The sequence below is a fragment of the Hyla sarda genome, chromosome 8, assembly GCF_029499605.1.
Source record: "Hyla sarda isolate aHylSar1 chromosome 8, aHylSar1.hap1, whole genome shotgun sequence".
NCBI classification, from domain to species: Eukaryota; Metazoa; Chordata; class Amphibia; order Anura; family Hylidae; genus Hyla; species Hyla sarda.
In genome coordinates, this window is record NC_079196.1 from 23652044 (window position 1) to 23670130 (window position 18087).

The 18087-nt window shown below is 44.1% G+C and overlaps 1 protein-coding gene across 7 annotated transcripts in view; it reads left to right on the forward strand.

The window, feature by feature from the left end:
* The window catches only part of THSD7B (thrombospondin type 1 domain containing 7B), a 567277-nt gene that overhangs the window by 363221 nt on the left and 185969 nt on the right, over positions 1-18087 (forward strand). For all 7 annotated transcript variants that reach the window (XM_056535831.1, XM_056535826.1, XM_056535830.1 and 4 more), the window contains one exon: positions 5211-5389. In XM_056535831.1, coding sequence (XP_056391806.1) covers positions 5211-5389 — 179 coding nt within the window. The remainder of the gene's footprint in view (positions 1-5210; positions 5390-18087) is intronic.

Below are 18087 nucleotides of genomic sequence, written 5' to 3' on the forward strand. Positions count from 1 at the left end.
TGCTTCCTTCTTGTGGTGCCCTACCACAGCATGGAACTCTCAGCATCCCAATCTCTCTGAAGACCTCATGGTGACTGTCCATGCTCCTCTGCAGCTTAGTCGTTTTATACTTGCTTCCTTATTGTGGTGCCCTAGCACAGCATGGAACTCTCAGCATCCCAATCTCTATGAAGACCTCATGGTGACTGTCCATGCTCCTCTGCAGCTTAGTCGTTTTATACTTGCTTCCTTATTGTGGTGCCCTAGCACAGCATGGAACTCTCAGCATCCCAATCTCTATGAAGACCTCGTGGTGACTTTCCATGCTCCTCTGCAGCTTAGTCGTTTTATACTTGCTTCTTATGGTGCCCTACCACAGCATGGAACTCTCAGCAGTGCAATCTCTCTACAGGCCTCGTAGCAAATTGTCCATGCTCCTCTCCAGCTTAGCCATTCTTGTATCCTCTTTGTGCTGCCCTACCATAGCATGGACATCTCAGCAGTCCAGTCTCTTTGGAGTCCTCATGGTGACTGTCCATGCTCCTCTGCAGCTTATGCATTCCATGTTTGCTCCTCGTGGTGTCCTAGCACAGCATGGACATCTCAGCAGTCCAGTCTTTCTGTGGGATTTACAGTGCCCATCATGGCCATACTCTTCTGCAGCTTAGTCATTTTCTGCTTCCTCCTTGTGGCATCATAGCACAGAATGAAAATCTCAGCAGTGTAGTCTCTCTGCTCCTGTTCCTAACATGCTCCTCTACAGCTCCTGGTGGTGCCTTACCACAGCATGGGCATCTCAGCAGTCCAGTCTCACTCCAGGAATAACAGCGCCCATCTCCGCCATTCTTCTCTGTTTCTTCTTTGTAGTGTCCTGTCACGGCTTGGTCATTCAGAAGTTCAGTCTGTCTCCACTTCAGTCATATCCCTAATAACCCCTCTAGTTGTAACTCACTAGTTTTATTAGCTCTGCCTTTACCCCTGACGTTCTTATATCCAAACATCACTGCCGGGCTCCCTAGTCAAAGCCCTGCATTACAGAGCCCAATGTAGCATGTGCATTGTTCAATCCCAGACTGTAGTGGTAATGTGGCAGAACCATGGAGGTTATTGTCAGATGTCAGACTTATCATTTCTGGAATCGGTGAAAGGAAACCAGCTTCACGTGACAAACACTTTATCAGGTATTCCAGTTCTCTGCACAGTTGGATGCCCGAAAATGGCATTTTGCATCAAAATGGTGCAGGGCATGCAAAGCAAAGTCAAGATTGGTGGAGCCAATGGCTGTCTGGGCATGTTGGGTGTTGTAGTTTTGCAACAGCTTGGGGTCCACAGTTTGAAGACCACTGGCCTTGTAATATGACAAGGCCAGCTCTGACAGGCACCTTATTTCTTAGACAATTAAGTGGGCTTCTTTGGGTTTGATTTTGACCTGTTTGGGTTTGAGTGGGCCTCTTTGGGTCTGAGTAGGCCTCTTTGGGTCTGAGGGGACCTCTTTGGTTTTGAATGGACCTCTTTGGGTCTGAGTGGACCTCTTTGGTTTTGAATGGACCTCTTTGGGTTTGAGTGGGCCTCTTTGGGTTTGAGTGGGCCTCTTTGGGTCTCAGTGGGCCTCTTTGGATTTGAGTGGAATTTTTTTGGGTCTCAGTTGCCCTCTTTGGGTCTGACTGGAACTCTTTGGGTCTGAGTGGAACTCTTTGGGTCTGAGTGGGCCTCAAACCTAATAGGTTTGTGCTTTTAGTTTGAATCTTGGAAGGTTAAAAAAATGACTTCAATCCTGTAATCCTCATTCCCAGTTGCTTCCATGTTTCTGTGTAGATTATAAAACTTATTTGCTACAAATAATAATTTAACTTTGTTCCTTGTATAAAAATGTTCTTTTTCCTCCATTCCTCGCCCAACGACATAAGAAATCAGGAAGGCACAGGGGAAATCTAAGATAAAATTAGCTGTGTGTATTGAGAAGGCATCGAATACTTTATTACAAATGCTGGAAGAGAATACAAATGTATTTGTAGTTTTTCACACTCGGAATATAGGGAAGAGCGGGCGGGTCTTATATCACACCCCCAGTCACCGGACGGTCAGACGACGAGAAGAGGAGCACTTTAAATTGGTTTTATGCTGACGGAGCAACAAGCGGTTATTAATATTACAAGACACTGTTGGTTCTGCATTTATGGATGACTGAACTGAGTGATTTGGTCTCGAGCTGCAACATAAGCAATATATCCGGAATATATCTTACACATTCAGAATAAGGTCTCCAGACAATAGTCTGGGCTTCTCCTGAAATCCTCCTTATTGGAAACTACACAGAGTAGACTCAAGTGTCCAATTTAAGAAAAATGTCCTCAGATTCGGGTAAATAAGATATGACATAAGAAGATAGATATGATATAGATAAATATATATGAGATAGATACATAGATATGAGATAGATATGACATAGATAGATATGAGATAGATATGACATAGATGGATAGATATGACATAGATGGATAGATATGAGATAGATAGATAGATAGATAGATATGAGATAGATAGATAGATAGATAGATAGATAGATATGAGATAGATAGATATGAGATAGATAGATATGAGATAGATAGATATGAGATAGATAGATAGATAGATAGATAGATAGATAGATAGATAGATAGGAGGTAGATAGATAATGTAGGGTGCATTCTACATACTGTATAAGATTGGCACAACCTTGTGTAGAAATTTTAGAAAATAGTTTCTTAGGGCTCATTCACATTGACGTCTGGCTCCATTAAAGGGGTACTCCGGGGGAAAACATTTTTGTTAAGTCAACTGGTGCCAGAAAGTTAAACAGATTTGTAAATTACTTCTATTAAAAAATCTTAATCCTTCCAGTATTTATTAGCTGCTGAATATTACAGAGGAAATTATTTTGTTTTTTGGAACACAGAGCAGAGAGTTCACATCATGAGCACAGTGCTCTTTGCTGACATCTCTGTCCATTTTAAGAACTGTCCAGAGTAGGAGAAAATCCCCATAGCAAACATATGCTGCTCTGGACAGTTCCTAAAATGGACAGAGATATCAGCAGAGAGCACTGTGTTCCAAAAAGAAAAAAATAATTGCCTCTGTGGTATTCAGCAGCTGATAAGTACTAGAAGGATTAAGATTTTTTAATAGAAGTAATTTACAAATCAGTTTAACTTTCTGGCCCCAGTTGACTTAACAAAAAAAAAAAAGGTTTTCCACCGGAGTACCCCTTTAAGTCATGTCCTTTAGTAAAATCTGTTCAAGCCTTTTGCAACGGATGTAAAAGGATCCCATCGATGTTAGTGGGATTGTTTTACAATCGTCAACTGTTTAGACCTGGTTTCTATTCTTTTTTTTTTTTTTTTGACAGGAAAAAAATAAAACTGAAACAAAACAGATATAATGAACTTAACATTGAAGTTTATGGGATATGGATGAGCCTTTAAAGGAAATAAACTGGTGCCAGAAAGTTAAACAGATTTGTAAATCACTTCTATTACAAAATCTTAAAGGGGTTCTCCGGTGCTTAAACATCCAAAGGATAGGGGATAAGATGCCTGATCACGGGGGTCCCGCCGCTGGGGACCCCTGGGATCATGCACGCGCGCCCCCTCCCGTAGGCTTGCATTGAGGGGTGGAGCATGACGTCACACGCCGCCGCAGGCGTGACGTCACACACCGCCCGACCTGTAGTCGCCGGTAATCAGTCTCAGAGCGAACACGCTCCGGGGACTGATTACAAACGGGGTGCCGCATGCATGATCCCGAGGGTCCCCAGCAGCGGGACCCCCGCGATCAGGCATCTTATCCCCTATCCTTTGGATAGGGGATAAGATGTTTAAGCACCGGAGAACCCCTTTAATCCTTCCAGTACTTTTTCGGGTCTGTATACTAAAGAGAAATCCAAAAAAGAAATGCATGTCCTGTGATCTCCTGACCACAGTGCTCTCTGCTGACCTCTGCTGTCCATTTTAGGAACTGCCTAGAGAAGCATATGTTTGTTATGGGGATTTTCTCCAGTTCCTAAAATGGTCAGCAGAGGTCAGCAGAGAGCACTGTGGTCAGGACATCAGAGGAAATTCATTTCTTTTTTGGATTTCTCTTTAGTATACAGACCCTAAAAAGTACTGGAAGGATTAAGATTTTTTAATAGAAGTGATTTACAATATCGAAGAGAGTCACTCATATCATCCTTTCTCCCTGTAAGATGCTCTTGTTGTTTTTAGTGTCTTGTCTGCTATTTTTGAAAATAAAAAATTTTACTTTGAAAAAAAAAAAAAAAAAAAAAAGAAGTGATTTACAAATCTGTTTAACTTTCTGGCACCAGTTGATTTAAAAAAAAAAAAGTTTTCCACAGGAGTACCCCTTTAAAGACTCAGGGTTTTTTCATTTTTGCACTTTATTATAACTTTATTATAACACTTTCAGTTTTCCACCTACAGACCTATATGAGGGCTTGTTTTTTGCACCAACCATTTTACTTTGTAATGAAAGCAATCGTTTCACCGCAAAATCTACAGCAAAAATAAAGAAATAAATAAATTATTTGTGGGACAAAAATTGAAAATAATACAAAACACCATTTTGGAACTTTTGAGAACCTCCGCTTCTATGTAATGCATTTTTTGGTAAAATGACACCTTATCTTTTCAATTACAATGATACTTTTTTGGTAGGTAAGGCAGGTAACGGCCCTCCCTCCTCTCAGCTAATCGGGATATCGGAATTTCACCGCGATGGTCCTGATCAGCACCCCTGAGCTGCCGGGACTGTTCTCTTGCAGCAATTTTAAATGCAGCAATCTACTATGATCGCGGTGTCTAAGGGGTTAATGCCTTACCTCACCGGCATTAGACACAGGTCCCAACGGCAGATAACAGCCGGGACCACCCCGCTATGACGTGCGCTCAGAAAACCATTGTAAGTGTAACCCACCTCTAGCCACAAAATGAAGTTTAAAACAAAATGTTAAGAATCTATAACAACATATCTACATATAACTGCAAAGTATTTTACTATAATGACCCAAAGGGGCTTAGAACATAGAAAAGAACAAAAGACGTACAGGTGCTCAGAGCAGCTCCGTATCTACAGACCGTACTAATTGGTAGAAAGTAATAGGGACCAATGTAGACACAAAGGTTTTTAGTCTCATGTGAGTTTAGGAGGTGCCATGTTCCCGTCATTTACCGTAGACTTTTGTGCTCATGTTACAGGATACCTTGAGGAATCATGTGAAATTTCCTGCCCATTTGACTGTAAGCTGAGTGACTGGTCCAGCTGGTCCTCCTGCAGCGCCTCCTGTGGAACTGGAGTGAAAGTTCGATCCAAATTTTTGAAAGAAAAACCTTATAATGGGGGACGACCCTGTCCAAAGCTGGATCTTAAAAATCAGGTGGGTAGTAACAATAATAGTAATAATAATAATGATATTTCATTCAGTTCTAAATAATGTCAAGGGGCCTGTTGTTTGTATTACATGGCATCTATTTATCTTTCTCTCTCTCTATCTCTCTCTCATATCTATCTATCTATCTCATATCTACCTATCTATCTCATATCCATCTATCTCATATCTATCTATCTCATATCTATCTATCTCATATCTACCTATCTATCTCATATCCATCTATCTCATATCTACCTATCTATCTCATATCCATCTATCTCATATCTATCTATCTCATATCCATCTATCTCATATCTATCTATCTCATATCTATCCATCTCATATCCATCTATCTCATATCTATCTATCTATCTATCTATCTATCTATCTATCTATCTATCTATCTATCTAGCAACAGGAGAATACAGCAGCACACTGCTAGCACAAAGATATAGATGAAACATGAGTATATAGATAAAACATGAGTATATAGATAGAACATGAAAAGCTATACAGCTGTAATGCAATAAATGAAGATATGAAACTATGAAAATATGAGGTACTTAGCTTGCAAATTTGGTGCCAAATAGCGTGGACCGTCCCACCACGGTAAGGTGACCTCATTCTGGGACGGACCCTACACTGTGTATATGCCTCTGTGTGAACAGTAACAGGCATGCAAGGTCTGAAACATCCAAGGCACCTTATATACACAGTGTAGGGTCCGTCCCAGAATGAGGTCACCTTACCGTGGTGGGACGGTCCACGCTATTTGGCGCCAAATTTTCAAGCTAAGTACCTCATATTTTCATAGTTTCATATCTTCATTTATTGCATTCCAGCTGTATAGCTTTTCATGTTCTATCTATATACTCATGTTTCATCTATATCTTTGTGCTAGCAGTGTGCTGCTGTATTCTCCTGTTGCTGTATATTTAGCCCAGCAGCCTGCACCTGCAAGACAGGTTTTTAAAATAGTTTGGAATCAAAAGTGCTGGCCAACTTATTCTTTGGTTGTATCTATCTATCTATCTATCTATCTATCTATCTATCTATCTATCTATCTATCTCATATCCATCTATCTCATATCTATCCATCTATCTCATATCTATCTATCTATCTATCTCATATGTATCTATCTCATATCTATCCATCATTTCTCTTTAATCTATGTATATTTGTCCTCTATATCATAGGCAGCAATAAATTAATCTGCAGTCACAGTTTCTTCCATCTTATAAACACTTCTATAATTCCATCATCTGTGAATATTGCATTAATGCCTCTCTGCAGCGTCACAGTGGGGATTCCTAACTAGATTATGTATATATAAAGGGCCGCGATTAGTCTTCACAAACATAATGAATTTCATTTCTGTTCGTCTTTACCAGATGTTGTAAACGTCTAATAACATTATTATTGGAGCCACAAATGAGGTTAACAGGCGAGGGGTAAATATATCTCCACAGCAGTAGTGCAGGGCGCGTGCTCCATACACATCTAATGATATTAGGACGCAGTGCCAAGCCCTCAGTACTACGGCCCCGAGCCGTGGACCCCAGAGGAGAGGATCCGATTGAAATCTTAATAATGGTGGTGAATAATTTTCAATAAGCATTTCAGGAGGGATCATTCTATCATTATAGGGGGAGGGGAGAGTATGTAATATAGGAAATACCCAGTTACAGCCAATAATGTATATATGGTTCAATGAAGGAAGAAGCAATGGATCGCACTCACCCAGATTTCAACGCTTTATTCCGTCACCAATACGACAGGTAGGTACATAGGTGGAGGCGGGGGGAACAGGAGCTCCGGAACAAGTTGTTTCACGCCTGTTTGTCACTTCCTCAAGCCGATGAGGAAGAGCTTAAGGAAGCGCCGAACAGGCGTGAAACAACTTGTTCCGGAGCTCCTGTTCCCCCCGCCTCCACCTATGTACCTACCTGTCGTATTGGTGACTAAATAAAGTGTTGAAATCTGGGTGAGTGCGATCCATTGCTTCTTCCATCATTGAACTTTTGCTTTGTCTATTTATGAAGTCACGCACCACTGCAATCCACCCTCTAGCTAGCCGTGCTGCTGCTACCATGCATTAAGTGCTACCCCTAGTTCTGTCAGTGCCGGATCCACTATCTGTTTGTGTGGAAATGTATATATATATATATATATATATGTGCTTATTCTAAGCAGTAGAGCTATTATAACCATAATAACACTGATCCCAAAATAATTCCACAAGAACTGACCCCATAATAATTCTACCAGAACTTACCCCATAATAATTATACCAGACCTGACCCCATAATAATTCTACCAGAACTGACCCCATAATAATTCTACCAGAACTGACCCCATTATAATTCTACCAGAACTGACCCCATAATAATTATACCAGAACTGACCCCATAATAATTCTACCAGAACTGACCCCATAATAATTCTACCAGAACTGACCCCATAATAATTCTACCAGACCTGACCCCATAATAATTCTACCAGACCTGACCCCATAATAATTATACCAGAACTGATCCCATAATAATTATACCAGAACTGACCCCACAATAATTCTACCAGAACTGACCCCATAATAATTCTACCAGAACTGACCCCATAATAATTCTACCAGAACTGATCCCATAATAATTCTACCAGAACTGACCCCATAATAATTCTACCAGAACTGACCCCATAATAATTATAACAGAACTGACCCCATAATAATTCTACCAGAACTGACCCCATAATAATTCTACCAGAACTGACCCCATAATAATTATACCAGACCTGACCCCATAATAATTCTACCAGACCTGACCCCATAATAATTCTACCAGACCTGACCCCATAATAATTCTACCAGAACTGACCCCATAATAATTCTACCAGAACTGACCCCATAATAATTCTACCAGAACTGACCCCATAATAATTCTACCAGACCTGACCCCATAATAATTCTACCAGACCTGACCCCATAATAATTTTACCAGAACTGATCCCATAATAATTCTACCAGAACTGACCCCATAATAATTATACCAGAACTGACCCCATAATAATTATACCAGAACTGACCCCATAATAATTCTACCAGAACTGACCCCATAATAATTCTACCAGACCTGACCCCATAATAATTATACCAGAACTGATCCCATAATAATTATACCAGAACTGATCCCATAATAATTATACCAGAACTGACCCCATAATAATTATACCAGAACTGACCCCATAATAATTATACCAGAACTGACCCCATAATAATTATACCAGAACTGACCCCATAATAATTCTACCAGAACTGACCCCATAATAATTATACCAGAACTGATCCCATAATAATTATACCAGAACTGACCCCATAATAATTATACCAGAACTGACCCCATAATAATTCTACCAGAACTGACCCCATAATAATTATACCAGAACTGATCCGATAATATTTATACCAGAACTGACCCCATAATTATTCTACCAGAACTGACCCCATAATAATTCTACCAGACCTGATCCGATAATATTTATACCAGAATCCCCCCCCCCCTGACCCCCAAGGATAATAATGATCCTGCTATATTTCTACCACCCTTCACCCACAATATTTTCACCAGCCCCATATTCACCTTACAGTACTTAAAAGGGTATTCTGTTTTTTGTTTTTTTTTGGCCCTTTAAAAGGGGTATTCCAACGGAAAAGATTTTTTTTAAGTCAACTGGTGCCACAAAATTAAACAGATTTGTAAATTTAACCCTTCCAGTACTTATCAGCTGCTGTATGCTCCAGAGGAAGTTGTGTAGTTCTTTCCAGTCTGACCACAGTGCTCTCTGCTGACACCTCTGTCCATGTCAGGAACTGTCCAGAGAAGGATAGGTTTACTATGGGGATATTCTCCTGCTCTGGACAGTTCCTGACATGGACAGAGGTGTCAGCAGAGAGCACTGTGGTCAGACTGAAAATAATTATACAACTTCCTCTGGAGCATACAGCAGCTGATACGATCTTTTAATTGAAGTAATTTCTAAATCTGTTTAACTTTCTGGCACCAGCTTATTTAAAAAAAAAAAAAATGTTCTCCACTGGCGTACCCCTTTAAATGAGACAAGGGGCTGCAAATTTAGTTACTGATATACTTCACTTACCTGTGTCTGGTGGCTGGTATAAGATTTCTTTCTCTTTCTTTTTCTCGGAAGTTCATTTTTTGCAGCCTACAAAATGAGTGTTGTCTCGGACTTTTCCCAGATTGCTGTGCAGCCCAAGGCAACACTTCACAAGTCAAGGGCTGAAAGGAGGATGGGCTGCTTTGTTAGTTGCCCAGGAAGCCAGCCCCTTGATGGCCTTACCGGCGCACATGTGCGTACATTCATCATCACTCATATACACAGCCTCTGTGTCAGGTGATGTTGGGCAAGTCATGTGATTAAAAGCATGGCTGTGCTGCAATGGGTGGGGCATCTGTGGTGACCACGGGGTTTTGCAGTGTAGGTAGCGGGATCTGATGGAATTAACCCCGGGGCAAGATGTTGTTAACCCCTAGTGCTCGTGACGCCATGATGTGATTGTTTTGGTATAGTGCACCGTCGACAACCAGCCCAAAAAACGGCATGCAATGAATGAAGGTCCACAGCAAGGATTTGAAGCAACTTGAACTTTTACTTAGAATAGGTGGATAACAGTCTTTACAGTTACGCAGTTTCCACAGAGGTGACCGAGACACAAGGAACCTCTCAGGCTTGCTTGGACTTGTAGTTATTGTGATAAGGCAGCAGGCCACTGTGCTACTAGTATTACTTTAGCTGGGTAGTAGTCACTTGATTTGTAGAAGTAGTTTTGGCTTACAGTTCAGAAGTGGCTGCTGGTCTTTAGGCTTTGGCCTCGCTGAGATGAACTTGGATAGTACAGGACTTTGTGCTTGCTTTTAGGTCCAGCTCTCAAGAGCGTGAATCTGGAAACTACAGCCCCTTATATACTAGGGGGCTGGACTAAATCCCATTGGTAGCTGGTTGCCTGGGGTACCTGTGCCCTTGGAACTCTGGATGTATCATGTGATTATAGGTCACATGACCAAGGAAGGTCCTATACATTTTATACAATCTGTACAACTTTATACATACAGACATTCTCAGTAGAACACATACAATAAATGTACGTAGTGAATATACAATGCATTAAACACCATATAACCTAGTGGTAACCCTGAAGGAGAGCCCTGTGGACCTTAGGGGCTCTTCCTGAGGAGACTTAAAGGGGTATTCGGGGCAAAAACATTTTACCCCCATCCTTTGTATAAGATGACTGATCGAGGGGGGCCTGCTGCTGAGACCCCCCGCAATCTCCCTGCACTACCCGCATTCTATGCGGGGGCTGCGTCTCCAGTTTCGGAAACCTCTGAGTTTCCAGGACTGGGGACATGACGTCATGCCACGCCCCCTCCATTTATGTCTATGGGAGGGGGCGTGGCGGATGACACGCCCCCTCCCATAGACATGAATGGAGGGGGCGTGGCGTGACGTCACGTACCCAGTCCCGGAAACCCGAAGGTTTCCAAAACTGGAGACTGGGGGCCCCCCTCGATCAGACATCTTATCCCCTATCCTTTGGGTAGAGGATAAAATGTGTTTGCCCGGAATACCCCTTTAAGGACTGTACAGAACCAGGTTCTGTACCGGGACACCACACATCCGATGTGTGGGAGGAAAATATGTTACCTTGAAACAAAGGATCCTGGGCATTGTAGTCTGAGGGAGGCTACAGAAATAGGAAATAGCCAGTTCCAATAAACAAGCTAGCAGCGTGAGGGGGGACATATAACCCTTAATTACAAAAGTCACTTTATGTTGCATAACCCCTTTAATAGGGAAACATTAAGACGTTGTGCTCCAATGCACTTACCTTTTCCATGTATAAGAATCTCAGAAATTTAACGTGAAGCTTTTAGCGTTAAAGCAAAACCTATTTCAGGACGCTCCCGATTTGTGTCCTTTATAGAGGTTCTGTTCTCTTCTGTGACAGAAAGGCTTTTGGGCATTAGGGCTTGGGTTACACCGCTACCTCTTTGCCCCCCAATAGTTACACCCCTAATGATGGATAAAAATTAGGAAATCCAGTGGTAGACAACTTATCCCCTATCCGCAGGATAAGTCTCTGATCACAGGGGGTCCGACCGCTGGGACCCCCGGTGATCTCCCCTACGGGGCACTGGCTCAGTCCAGGCTCTGCTTCCGAGCCGGCGCCCCATACAGGAGATCAGACACATTCCCTATCCTGCGAATAGGGGATAAGTTGTCTACCCCTGGATTTCTTCTTTAAGATGCACATTTTAGAACTAATTGTTTTGATCATAAATAATCCTTCTTTTGTCTTAAAATTGCAATAATGGTGAATGGATTAGATGAATCTGTTGTTGAAAAGTTTTTCAGCACTGCAGGCAAAAACCTAAGCCTAAAACGAAAAGAAATCAATATTCCTTCCTTGTTCCCGTGCTTTATTTTGTTTGGCGTTGGTTTATGTTATTACAGAGTCTAGATAAGCAGACAGAAGACTGAAATCAATTAGAAGTAGTTGAGCCAATATCTGTAGTAACCAGGATGGAACACGCTTTGGTTTTCTGTGGCGTTGTCATTTTTATACTAGGATAATAAATCTAAAAAAAAAAAACATGGCCGTTCCTATGTGGATTCACAGAGCTACTTCCTATTTGTCACATCCAGAGCTGTAATGATGCTACTATTACACGAGGTATACAATCATCATGACAAATGGTCGCTGCAGAGCCGGTTGTGGTAATTACGGAACAGTGTGTATTGTCTAGTGCAAAAACAACACAGCTTGTCCTTTTCTAGTGTCGATGAGAGGGAGGGTATCGGGGTCCAAGGAGAAGGGTTCAGCTCCAGTTGGTCCCATTTCTCTTCTCTATGGTCAGTGTAAACCTTTGGAGGTCTGTGTCCATGCACAATAAGAGTAACAAGGAATGGGAAGAGTGTGAACAAGACCCAGGCCTGTTATCAGGACAACATTGGGTATAAAGTAAATAGAAAACAGTATGATGTGTTGTGTGCACAAGCAATAAACACATAGCGAATTACAGGACAAATAACCCACCGATACAAGGAGAAGGCTCAGGTTGGCTTTATTCTTCTTGCCAATGGGTGGTGCAGGGGCGGAAAAAGACAGCAGAGGGCCCCTGTGCAAAGAATATGCCGCCCCCCCCCCCTCATACGTCAATTGTTCAGGAACCCCCCCCCCCTTCATATGTCACTTGCTCTTGGGCGCCCCCCTAATATCAGTTGTTAATTATTTATTAAGGTGCCCCATATGCCACAGCTCATTCAGGCCTCCCACATTAGGTAGCAGTTTCCCCACATTAGGTAGCAGTTTCCCTACATTAGGTAGCATAGATTCCCCACATTAGGTAGTATAGCCCCCCCAACACACAGACACACACAGACACACACACAGCATAAATGGTGAATGGTGGCGTGGAGCAGCTGCAGAAACCTGTCTTTATATACTATCACCCCATTGTTGTACTTGGTTGGAGATGGAGAACAACTCTCCTTGGTAAACACAGTTCACATTGAGCATTACCAGTTAACCTAAGGTATTACACCACGGAGCACATCCTGCTGTTCTTTTGTCTTTACACACACAGACACACACATAGACACACACACACAGACAGACAGACACACACACAGACAGACAGGCACACAGACAGACACGCACACACACAGACACACACATAGACACACACAGACAGACAGACAGACAGACACACAGACAGACACGCACACAGACAGGCACACAGACAGACAGGCACACAGACAGACAGGCACACAGACAGGCACACAGACAGGCACACAGACAGGCACACAGACACACACACAGACAGGCACACAGACAGACACACAGACAGACAGACAGGCACACAGACAGACAGGCACACAGACAGGCACACAGACAGGCACACAGACAGGCACACAGACAGACAGACACACAGACAGACAGACACACACAGACAGACAGGCACACAGACAGGCACACAGACAGGCACACAGACCGGCACACAGACAGGCACACAGACAGACAGGCACACAGACAGGCACAAAGACAGGCACACAGACAGGCACACAGACAGACAGGCACACAGACAGACAGGCACACAGACAGACAGGCACACAGACAGGCACAAAGACAGGCACACAGACAGGCACACAGACAGGCACACAGACAGGCACACAGACAGGCACAAAGACAGGCACACAGACAGGCACACAGACAGGCACACAGACAGACACACAGACAGGCACGCACACAGACAGGCACACAGACAGACAGACAGGCACACAGACAGACAGACACACACACAGACAGGCACACGGACACGCACACAGACAGGCACACACACACACACAGACAGATTCACAAACATGCACAAAGACAGACAGACACACAGCGCTTCTCCTCTCCGGTGATGGCCTGACAAGTAACGTGACTGACGTCCTCCTGCGCGGGTATGTGGAGGTACGTCACTTCCGTTACATCCCTGGTCAGACCCGGGTCGGCCAGCTGCAGACTCACTGTCTAAAGTGGATGCTACGTTATTATGTGCTGTTGTCTCTTTAGAACAGTGAGCAGTGGTGCAGTAAGGGCGGTGGGCCACCTCAAACGCTGGGTCCCTGTGCAGGGGTGGTGTACGGCTGTGTTCACATGGGCAATGTCCACACAGAAAATCTCCATGCAGACATTGCCTCTGACAGTGGAGAGCTGGAAGAACATAGCTGGGGCTAGGACCGCTCAGAAATACGTTGTCTCAGATGTTTGGCATGGAAATTTTGCTATGTGAACCGCGCAGCAGAATCCCATTGAAATCAATTGGACTCTGCTGCTGCAGAATCTCCATGCGGAATTCCAATGCAGAATTCTGCACGGAAATTCCCTTGTGTGAACATAGCCTAATACTGTAGAGCTTTCTAAGTGTCCATAACAAGGACCATCAAGGGTCGAGAGAAATGGGGTTAGGCTTTTACAATCCCCAGTCCATCCTACTATGAGGACATGAACAAATAAAGGAACAGTATGATATGCCCAAAAAAAAAAAAATACCAATTATATATGGTTATAAGATAAGCTGAGAAAAGGGAAGCCATCTGAAGCCAGGGAGCAAGAATGGAAATACCATAGATGTGGGGGCTACAGAGAAGGGCAATGGGTCAGCTTGATTTTACTGTTCTTCATGGGTTGTGTAGGTCTCCGTCCATTCAAAGGAAGGACCACCAGAAAAGGTACCAGTCAAGGGGGTCAAGAGGAGTTAAAAGAAGAGTGACCAAGCCCCAGACAATCATAGTACAGTAACAACAAGTGGCATTACATAATTGGGGAACAGTTTTATGTCCTTAGCACCAATGCAACACAGTGATCTGGTTATACCTCAGATGTGATACCATAAGTTAGATACATGTCTAGGGACCTATGGAAAGAGAACTCAAATCCTACTGATTTCTACTTCCTCAAGGGCGACATAAAACTGTGGAGGTCTCATTCTGTCCATAGAAAGGGCAAAAGCAACACAGATATATGGGCATTATATGGTTGGCACTGGACATTCATCTTCTTTCTATGAAGAATATATGATATATTTATTGAAGAAAAATCTACATACATTTAAAATACACGTAAAAAGGAGGAAATGGACATCAGCAAATAGGCGGCATCACCGGGACAGATATTGTATGTAAAAAAACTGGTAAAGCAAGAAAATATCAAATACTATATATTGACCAGGAGGTAATTACATGTGTGCAAACTGTGCAAATAAACAAATACCTATGGCTGTGAACAGCGCATTATTGGCTATATAAAGTGCAACTACTTCAGCCATAAATAACATAATCCATACCAAAAATGTGTGACAAAAATACCAACCAGACAAAAACAATGAAGTGCCAGAAGTCCCGAGATGCCGCCATCCCAACGCGTGTTTTGGTTCGATCCCTGAACCCCCGTCTGAGCTCCATTTATTTAGTGTGTATTTAGCTACAGGGTCTATATTTGGTCAGAAATGTTTTCTTTGTTTGGGGGGGTGGGGGGGGATTATTATATTTTCCACATGTGGGCTATGAGGAGGAGACACAGCATAGTCCAGATAGGCCTTGGGGAGACCAGGTAAAGGAGGAGACACTGAGGTTAGACTGACGGGACTGGGAGCAGACGTGAGGCATTTTCTGTGGCAAGAAGCACCCCAGCTCTTGATCTCCCCTGTGGTCCAGACAAGGGTAGAAGAGTGGCGTTGGAGCCATGGCAGACCGAGGAGGACTTCAGAGGAGCATTTGGGCAAAACAAAAAGTTCAATTTTTTTCGAGATGCAGTTCCATGCTCATGAGCAGGGGTTCTGCGCGGTAACGCACAGTGCAGTATAGACGTAAATCTTTATTTCTGCGGCGAGTCCTCTCTTCAGGGGTCAGGCGAGACCGATCCACTTGCATAGCCTCCTCGGCGGGAGGCACAGGGGTATTTTGCAAAGGATACTGTGAGAGAGGGGCTCCGAGTGGTGTGGCCCATGGCAGGGCCTTTCCAGACAGGAGACTACGGCAGAGTCTAGAGTCCCCATCAAATTTTTCCGGCAGGGACAAGCGGGGGTTGGGAGCGGCCGCACGCTGCGGAGGAGGTGCAGGAGCCGGCGGAGGAGATGGTTGTTGCTGTTGCAGCTGCTGTGTCTGTGACTGAAGTTGCTGTATCTGCGGCAGCAGCTGCTGTATCTGTGACTGAAGTTGCTGTGTCACGGTGGTCAAGTACGACAGCTGGTGATTTTGTTGGCCGATCATTAGGGATTGCTGGGCGATCACCGTGGAAATGTCGGCAAGACTTGACAGCGGCACCTCAGCGGAATCCATGGCCGGATCCACTGTCACGATTCGGCAGGCTGGAGGTGGATCCTCTGTGTCAGAGAGGGATTGGCATGGACCGTGTCGGTGGACCGGTTCTAAGTTGCTACTGGTTTTCACCAGGTCGTTTAGCAACCAGGTCGTATCCACCGGCAACGGCTCAACCTCTCTGACTGCTGAGATAGGCCTGGTACAAGGGATAAGGCAAGAGCAAGGTCGGACGTAGCAGAAGGTCAGGGCAGGCAGCAAGGATCGTAGTCAGGGGCAACGGCAGGAGGTCTGGAACACAGGCTAGGAACACTCAAGGAAAGGCTTTCACTGGCACAAGGGCAACAAGATCCGGCCAGGGAGTGCAGGGGAAGTGAGGTATAAGTAGGGAGTGCACAGGTGAAGATACTAATTAGGCCTGCTGCGCCAATCAGTGGCGCAGTGGCCCTTTAAATCGCAGAGACCCGGCGCGCGCCCTAAGTAGCGGGGCCGTGCGCGCCGGGACAACACAGACGGGGAACGGGTCAGGTACTGGAGCCGAGATGCGAATCGCGAGCGGGCGCGTCCCGCATCGCGAATCGCATCCCGGCTGGGAGCAATATTGCAGCGCACCCGGTCAGCAGGTCTGACCGGGGCGCTGTGAATAAGAGAACGCTGCGAGCGCTTTGGGGAGGAGTGGGGACCCGGAGCGCTCGGCGTAACAGTGTGAAGGATATGTTTGCTGAGATAGGCATTCTACATCATTTGTTTTCCTTCCACTAAAAGGTGGATCATATAGCCGTCCATTGGGACATCGGTGAACTATATAACACTTACCACGACAGGGGTGGGGGAAATAAATCACCTCCTCCAGGACAGGGTTAGATTATATGACATACACTTGGACTGGGGTTGGCTATATTCCTATTTAGCAGGATAGGGGTGGACTCTTGCTATCTACCAGGACAAGGGTGGACTATACCACTATCCACTGGGACATAGGGGGACCATATGACCTTACAACAGAAAATGGGTGGACTATATTACCATCCGCTAGGACAGGGGTGGAATTCATCACCATCCACCGGGAAAGGGGTTGACTATATCACCATCCACTGAGACTTGGATGGACTATATCACCATCCACCAGGAGAGAGGTGGGCTATACAATGATGCCTCAACTTACAATGGCCTCAACATACAATAGTTTCAACATACACTGGTCTTTTCTGGACCATTGTAACTTGAAACCAGACACAACATACAATGTACAGACAGTCCAGATCTGTGAATCGTGTCACTGGCTGGAAGATCTGACCAATCAGAATGGGTATTCACTGGTAAAACACCATTATTACTGAAGTGTATGCACTGACTGGTGTCTGGTAGCACCTCCTACAGTACAGGGAGGTATTACATGTTCTGTACTCTTTACCTGTATTACTGAAGGGCATGCACTGACTGGTGTCTGCTAGCGCCCCCTACAGTACAGAGAGGTACTACATGTTCTGTACTCTTTACCTGTATTACTGAAGGGCATGCACTGACTGGTGTCTGGTTGCGCCCCCTACAGTACAGGGAGGTATTACATTTTCTGTACACTTTACCTGTATTACTGAAGTGTATGCACTGACTGGTGTCTGGTAGCGCCCCATACAGTACAGGGAGGTATTACATGTTCTGTACTCTTTAACTGTATTACTGAAGTGTATGCACTGACTGGTGTCTGGTAGCGCCCCCCACAGTACAGGGAGGAATTACATGTTCTGTACTCTTTACCTGTATTATTGAAGTGTATGCACTGACTGGTGTCTGGTAGCGCCCCCTACAGTCCATGGAGGTA